The following is a 7610-nucleotide window of genomic DNA, read 5'->3' as shown; positions in this document are numbered from 1 at the left end:
ATAGGGGGTCATATGATTGTTGGGTTTTTCTCTGTATCTATGAAGCGCTATATAAATAAAATTGAATTGAATTGAATTGAAAACTTCAAATTGCCTTTGCTTGGCAGAAAAAGCATTGCATGAATAGACTAAGGTGGTCAGTTTGAATAGAAACTATTATGTAATGGCCAGTTAATATACATTTAACATGAAACAAAATAATAATTGTGTTTATGAAGCTTAGAACAACTATGACCTCATTCCTTTATCAGAAATCACATGAAGGTTATTATGAACTTGATAAGTCAACCAAAGGTTTTTAAACCACCTATACATCATGGTACTATAACCCTTGAAAAAAATGTACTTTAAGTTTCTCCACTGACTTATGAAAAACAAAACTGAAACAAACAGACAATCCAGACTAGCAGTGCTTATTTCTGTTTACACTGCATCATAGATATTAAACTGGTGCCATTATGCTATACACACTAGGTTGTATAAACAAATGAATAAAAACAGATTTAAACATTTGGAAATATTTAGTTACAATTTTTGTTTCAGTCCGGAGAATTACACTCAGATACTGTCTTCTTTAAAAACCTTTTTGGTCTGGATAAAGTGATAAAGGCCCATTTGGTCCATTATAATTGTTGAATTATGTGCCAAAATTGCATTTTGTTATTTTGTTTGTTTTACCAGCACACAGACGGATCATTAAAAATACTTGCAACAGAAGTGAATGGAAATCTGCCATCGCTATTAAAATGTGTGCAGAAATTTTATTATACTCCAAATTTTCATTTTGGCATTTATATGACATTAAAGCTACTTGTATGTACCTGAAAGTGAATGATCTTGGCATATGTTTCAGAGATGGACTCTGCATAGAAAGGTGTGGTCCCCAGCAACATCTCATAAGCACAAATGCCCAGAGCCCACCAGTCACACTCAGGACCATAACCTCCACCTCCCTCAACTGCTCTTAAGATCTCTGGAGACAAATAGTCTGGGGTCCCGACTGCTAAAGACGAGTGCACCTGGAAAGAAAAGAAGATAGATTTAAAAAAAAAAATAGAAATAACTAAAAGCCATGACCTGCTTCAAGGAAATACTAGAATGTAGCAAAATCATCGCTGCGTGTTTTTAGTCCTGTCTTAAAAATGAACAAATAAGGAAGCTCCATGACAAGTAAACTGAGTTTTTGTTGTTGTTGTTGTTTGTTTGTTTTTGTTTTTTTAATTACAGCCGAGGAGGTCAGATGCGCCCTCCCTCTGAAAGCAGTCTTGTCACAGACAAACAGAAGAAAATGGTATTGAGTTGAAAAGGAACACAATTTGTCCCGTACTTCAGCTAGAATGAAAAAAAGACTCAAAGCTGGAGTTATTAAGTGTCTTTACGCTGCGCAGCTGCCTCTTCTTCTCTCATTCTCTCTCCCTCCCTCTCCTGTTGCTACTTCAATCGTGAAACTGATCAATGATCAGCTGATTGGCTTTTCTCTCTTGTTTGTTTATCGCCCACTTTGCACCAGAAAGAGAAAACCAGCGGATGTCGCGCTAAACAACAGCAGCAGATTTAAGCTCGATGAGCTGTTGTTAGAATTGATTTAATATTACTTTCTAGTATCAGCTGATGTTTGCTGGGTCTAGCAAAGTTTTTCCAGGGGGGGCAGGTAGGGCATTAACAGGGATTGGGGGGCACAAAGAAATACTTTTCTTTCTTATTCTCATTTAAAATGTCTAGCTTTTAATAAATAATTATCTGACTCTTACAGCCAGAGTGGTCATAATGTAAAATGTATAGAAAACATACATATATACCAACAAGACAGTGTGCATCACTGTCACAACACCATTTGTGTTCATTCAAAGGCTTCATGGCTTTTCCTATAATACCTGGTGGGCTGGTCTCTAGTCAAAATGCCCGGGCTGATTTTTTTGTCCCAGTCCAGCCCTGTCCGGGTCAAGGGATGTGCAGACCTTCCTCTCTCCAGGTATTCCATGACATATTGTAATATTTACTGTAAAACTAGACTGTTGCTATGAGTTAGTTTAAGAATGTAACTGAGAATGTATGAGAGCACTACTTTTAGGAGACAGTGTTGCTTTTTATGCACATCTTTTTTTGTGAAAACTAATGTCTGTCTGTCTGTCCGTTGTTACTTGCACACAATGAACTCTCACCATCCCATCATCAAGTAGCCTCAGACAGGAACCAAAGTCTCCCAGTCTAATATGCCCATCAGCTGTCAACAGGATGTTGTCAGGTTTGATGTCTCTGTGTAAGAAAACAGGTAAATAGGGCTATTTAACCTCTAAATGTCAGATTTCATTAACAAAAAAAGTCATTATGATCAAATGATTATAGTTTGTTTATGTTAGTCAGTTTTAGGAGAGAGCTAATATTAATATTTGAACCTCATATCTCTGATACATATATTTTAGATAATGTTTCTCTGCAAACTCGGTACACAGCAAATTCAAAAGTGTTAAATGTTTTGGTGTTAATAGTCTTCTTGCAAAAGTAGAGTTAATTTTACTCTAAGCAGAGTCACATTCTTTTAATGTAACTCTGAGGTGTAAAATGATAGTAGTTAAAATCAAGTGTTAAAAATGAGTGTTTCTCTGTCAAATCTGGAGGTGTTACAATGGAAACATTAACTCTTGACCTCTTAACTCTGAACTCCTACAGGAGCTATGACACCAACAGAGTAAATTCACAGACTCCGCCCCCAGCACGGCTCCAATCGAAGCTGAAGTGAAGCCGTTTCAGAACATTTTGCTCTACATATTTGAGTTGTTTGCCATGCTTGGTAAGTCGTTTTTTCAAAGATTGTTTCCATTATTATTATGAGGTTTTTCTTCTGTGGCTCTTTGGAGTTGAGACAAAGCTGTGTGAAAGGCATTAGCCATGTTGCTCGGTGATAGCATAATATTCTGTTTTAGCTAGCTGAAAGGTATTGTTTGCGGGCAAATACCACAGCCTTGAAAAACAGCTTGCATGTGAATTTTCAGTCAAACTTTTGGTCAAATACACCTAAAACAATCTGTAGAATGTGAAATGTTGGTATAATGGTGCTACTTGAAGCCTGAAAACGATCGCCCATAAAAAAAAAACGAGCAAACAGCAGTAGCAGGCGTCCTGACTGGATTCTACGTTAGCATAGATCCCTCCAGAGTTTTGTGCACACGGTTTAGGTAAAAATGAAAAAGGTTGAGGTTTTACATCTAGTTCAGTATTACCTGTTGCCTGTGTCCTTGTCTTTTGGGAAAATACTTTACACAAGTAATGGCTCAAAGAGGAGCCATTAATTAGTGTCAACTAATTTTTATTCGATCTCCGCACAGGATATGCTTGTGAAAATGGAATATGGGGGAGAGCAGAAGTGCGTTGAAGTTCCACAAAGGGATGAATGAAGGACATGCATATTGTATTGAAGCAATAAGTGATGAGAATGCTGTTATTTGCATTTACCATGTCAGACCTTTTGATAAACACAATTCTAATGAAAGTGAGAACATGTACACTGTTACATCTTTCAGAAAATGTTTTGAAATTGTGGTGCACAGTTCAGAATAGATGTTTTTCAAAAACCATTGCATCTTTTTAGTAAATGTTTATTTCCAAAAGAAATTTCTAGAAGTTCAGAACAGTAAAATTCCCGCTTTTTAGAATGAATTAGAAGATAACTCTTACGTAGTTAAACTAAAATAGTCTTTGAGAGTTAATATATAAACTCTTAACACCAAGTGTTAAATTATCAACTCCAGACAGATTTGGTGTTTAACACTAAATCAGAGTTAACGTACCAACTCTCCAAAAAGAGTTAAATTAACACTCTCTGGTGTGGACCCATATAGACACTTTAATAGTGTTGAAATCAAATCCGACAGTGTTAATTTGAACATGCTGGATTTGCTGTGTATGACTGTAGCCCTAAATAAGAAAAAAAAAGTAAAAAATCAATAAGCAGTCTACCTGTGCACATAACCCAGTCTATGGACTGAGTCAATGGCCATAACCATCTCTGCCAAGTAGAACTGAGCCATGTCCTCAGGGATCCGATCCTCAAATTTACTGAGGAGAGTCAGCAGGTCTCCACCTACATAATAATCCATCACCAGGTACTGAGTGAGAAGGGATTGGAAGGTTGTGAAAATTAGTAATCGGATTCAAGTTAAATATAAAATGCTAAAATGTAGACAACACATTTGTAAAACATATTTATCTGATTGACCATGTATAAACATACCAGGTAGTTATCATCTTGAAAGGCATAGTGCAACTCTGTGATCCAGCGTCTGTCACCCCTTAACAAAACTTCCCTCTCTTCTTGGTAACATGCTGTCTGTGTAAAGCATGAAGAGAACTCGATGCCAGACAAATGAAAAGCAGCAGGCAGAAAAATATAATGCTGAATTATCAATAACAAAAACCTTATAGATTTAAAGTTTGAGTCCCCATTATGTTGTCATAACCCTATTCTTAGTGTTGTGAATGTGAGGTTATCTGTGCTTGTGTACCTCTCCTCGCCTCAGCATGTCCCACTTATTCATAATCTTCAGAGCATACACTTGTTGTGTGTTTCGCATCTTTGCCACTGCGACCTGTGGTAGTGACAAGACCAAAAGCAGCACAATAACCACTTAAACGATTGGATGCACAAAACGAGAAGACTGTCATAATTGGTGATTTGTCTAAAACATTCTAACAGTGAGAGATGGTCGTGTTCTGTATCGAATTATGTACAAATGAAACATTGCTTATTGGAATATTTGAATGTTTTGACAAACACTCATTCACCTGCACAATATCAGAATACTTCTCAGTATAATAGCTCAAAGCATTGCTTTGGGGAACTTTTTTTTGTTCTTTTGGTTGCTCTTTTTCAATTCAGTTTGTTCAACTGAGTTCTATTTATATAGTGTCAAATCACAACAACAGTGTTGCCTCAAAGCATTTTATACTCTAAGGTAAAGACCCTGCAATTATACAGAGAAAACAGAGAAAACCCCAACAATCTGATGACCCCCTAGGGGCAAGCACTTTGGCAACAGTGTGAAGGAAGCCAGACTCAAGGAGGGGTAGTCATCTGCTGCAACCAGTTGGAGGTGAGGGGAGTAAGACAGTAAGAGAGCCTGATGATTAATAATAACTACCTGCAGAGTGTTGTATAAACACATAGTGAGTAAAAAGAGATGAATGAAGAATTCTCAATGCATCGTGGAAAACCCCCAGTGGCCCAAGCCTATTGTAGAATTAATTAAGGGAGGAGTCAGGGTGACCTAATCTAGCCCTCAAAAAGGAACATCTTAAGCCTAATCTTAAAAGTAGAGAGGGCATTTGTCTCCCAAATCCAAGATGGTTTCACAGAAGAGGGGCTTGAAAGCTAAAAGCTCTGTTTGCAATTCTGCTTTTAAATATCCCAGGAACAGAATCAGAGACTTTATTTATCCCCAAAGGAACTCCAAGTAAGCCAGCAGTCTGAGAGTTAAGTGCTCCTTTGGGGTGATATGGTACTATGAGGTCTTTAAGATAAGATGGGGTCTGATTATTCAACACTTTGTATGTGTGGAAAAGGTTTTTAAATGTGATTCTGGATTTAACGGGGAGCCAATGAAGAAAAGCCAGGATTAGCAAGATCTGCTCTCTTTCTAGTCCCTGTCAGTACTCTCCATGCATGTAATGAATTACAATTGTTCAGCCTACAAGTAAAAAATGCACGACCTAGTTCTTCAGCATAAATCTGAGACAGGATGCTTCTAATTTTAGAGATATTGCACAAAGATATTGCTGCAATGCACTGTGTTGGTGCATGGCAATTAAGAAGAAGTAGGTGGCAGAATTATATCCTTAAACATAGTTTAAGAACAAGATCCAGAGTGTGATTAAAGTGGTGGGTTAGTTCTATTCTGTTTTGAGCAAAGGCAATTGAGCCTAATAATCAATTAAAGGCCATCTTGATGCTGTCATTTTCAGTATCTGCACTGATGTTTAATTCACCAACAATAATTATTTTCTCTTAGCTGAGCACTAAATCAGATAAGAAAGTCTGAGAAGTAAAGTACAAAAGCCCAGGTGGATGATAGGTAACAACAAATAATAAAATAATAAAATACTTTAACCCTAAGTCCTCAAAAACACATCCACCTTTGATCCTCGAGCCAAAAAACGGCCACGCCCAAAAAAGTGCTATAAAAATGTTATATATTAATATTTTTTTCCACTTTAAATGAGTCAGTCTTTTAAAACTACTTCTGCCTGAAATATATAAAGTTTTAATTATATTTCGGGGGTTTTAACCCTTTAAATCCCAGTTTCTTTACATGAGCGCACTGGTTTTTTTAGCCGAAAAAAACAAAAAACTTAAAAATTTTCCAGAAAATACATTTGAAGTAATATTTGATTGTTATTATAATTAGGCCCTTATATGGGACAAAAATTGCCCCCAACATTCATTTTGATCCATCATTTTTTTTTTTTTTTTTGCAGGGGCATTAAAATCATGTTTTCACGTTTTTCCACCACTAAATGCTTATTGCCTTGTTGTTTTTTAAAATAAAATAAAAAAAATATGTAAATAAAAATACAAGATCACTTTGAACCAGAAAAACATTTATTTTAGAAGGATAAACTTCAACATTTATGTTGTTGGGAATGTAGAAATGTCATTTCCTCTACTGCCAGACTGGCTCGATTTATGTCCACAATATAGTCCACACAGTCACTGTAAAATGAGACGCCAAGGAGGTTGTGGAAGCCACCGATTTATTCTCCTCCTGCAGGAGTAGGTGCCAACAACCTAACAAAAAATGAAAACAAAAGAAAAGAAAAAAACCTGTGTATATTTTGGACAAGAATGGGCAAGAATGAAAAAAATGCGTGCGTAACTGACACGTAATGACACGTACCTTTTTGCCCAAATCTTTATACCATATTTCACCGGCTTTTTTGGAATGTACTGCCTGAAGCTGCACCTGCCTCTGAATGGGACGAGTTTTTCATCCAAACAGGTCTCTGTCTGGACGCACAGCATCTGCAGGTGGTGCGCCCACACTATGAAGGCAGCCATCTGGCAGCCGTTGGTATAGTTTGTCTTCATGTCATCGGCATCGCCTGTCATCATGCCGTCAAGCGCAGCGTCCTGATGTGATGAAACCTGTTGTGGGACATCGTAGCCCGGATTTCCCACTCGAGAGGCAAAGGATTGTTTCATTCTTTGACCTGTAAACACCGGCCAAAGTGAGCAGCCCACGTGAGTAGCACGAATTTCCTCTGTCCATATTTCGCTATTCTGCGCCTCCCGTATGGTCATAAACTTGATCCCTTAGGAGCTGTGCACAGCTGAATATAGTTGCATATCCAGAGACAAAGAGGAGTTGAAAAGGGTGCAGAGAGAGCTGAGGGGACTGATAAGGAATGGGAAGGACAGCTACAGGCAGAAGATGGAGAACCAGCTTCAACAAAACAACGTTGGTGAAGTCTGGAGAGGCCTCAGAACCATCTCGGGCCACAAACAGCAGAACTCTCTGCCTGGGAGGGATGTGAGATGGGCAAATGAACTGAATCATTTCTTCAACCGATTTGATTCAGCCATGAGGCAGTCTGCAACATCGGCTGCAGACTCACCC

The 7610-nt window shown here is 37.9% G+C and overlaps 1 protein-coding gene across 1 annotated transcript in view; it reads right to left on the bottom strand.

Annotated features, from left to right (window-relative positions):
- dmpk (DM1 protein kinase) overlaps positions 1-7610 on the bottom strand; it is an 83441-nt gene that overhangs the window by 6933 nt on the left and 68898 nt on the right. Inside the window, exons 3-7 of the mRNA XM_005754324.1 lie at positions 4503-4586; positions 4232-4327; positions 3958-4106; positions 2163-2256; positions 822-1019 (exon numbers count right to left, since the gene is read on the bottom strand). Of these exons, the coding sequence (XP_005754381.1) occupies positions 822-1019; positions 2163-2256; positions 3958-4106; positions 4232-4327; positions 4503-4586 (621 nt within the window). The remainder of the gene's footprint in view (positions 1-821; positions 1020-2162; positions 2257-3957; positions 4107-4231; positions 4328-4502; positions 4587-7610) is intronic.

The sequence above is a fragment of the Pundamilia nyererei genome, unplaced genomic scaffold, assembly GCF_000239375.1.
Source record: "Pundamilia nyererei isolate P.nyererei 1_Seehausen unplaced genomic scaffold, PunNye1.0 scaffold00542, whole genome shotgun sequence".
Taxonomy (NCBI): domain Eukaryota; kingdom Metazoa; phylum Chordata; class Actinopteri; order Cichliformes; family Cichlidae; genus Pundamilia; species Pundamilia nyererei.
Note: the sequence above shows the minus strand (reverse complement) of the source record. Positions and strands in the feature narration are given on the sequence as shown.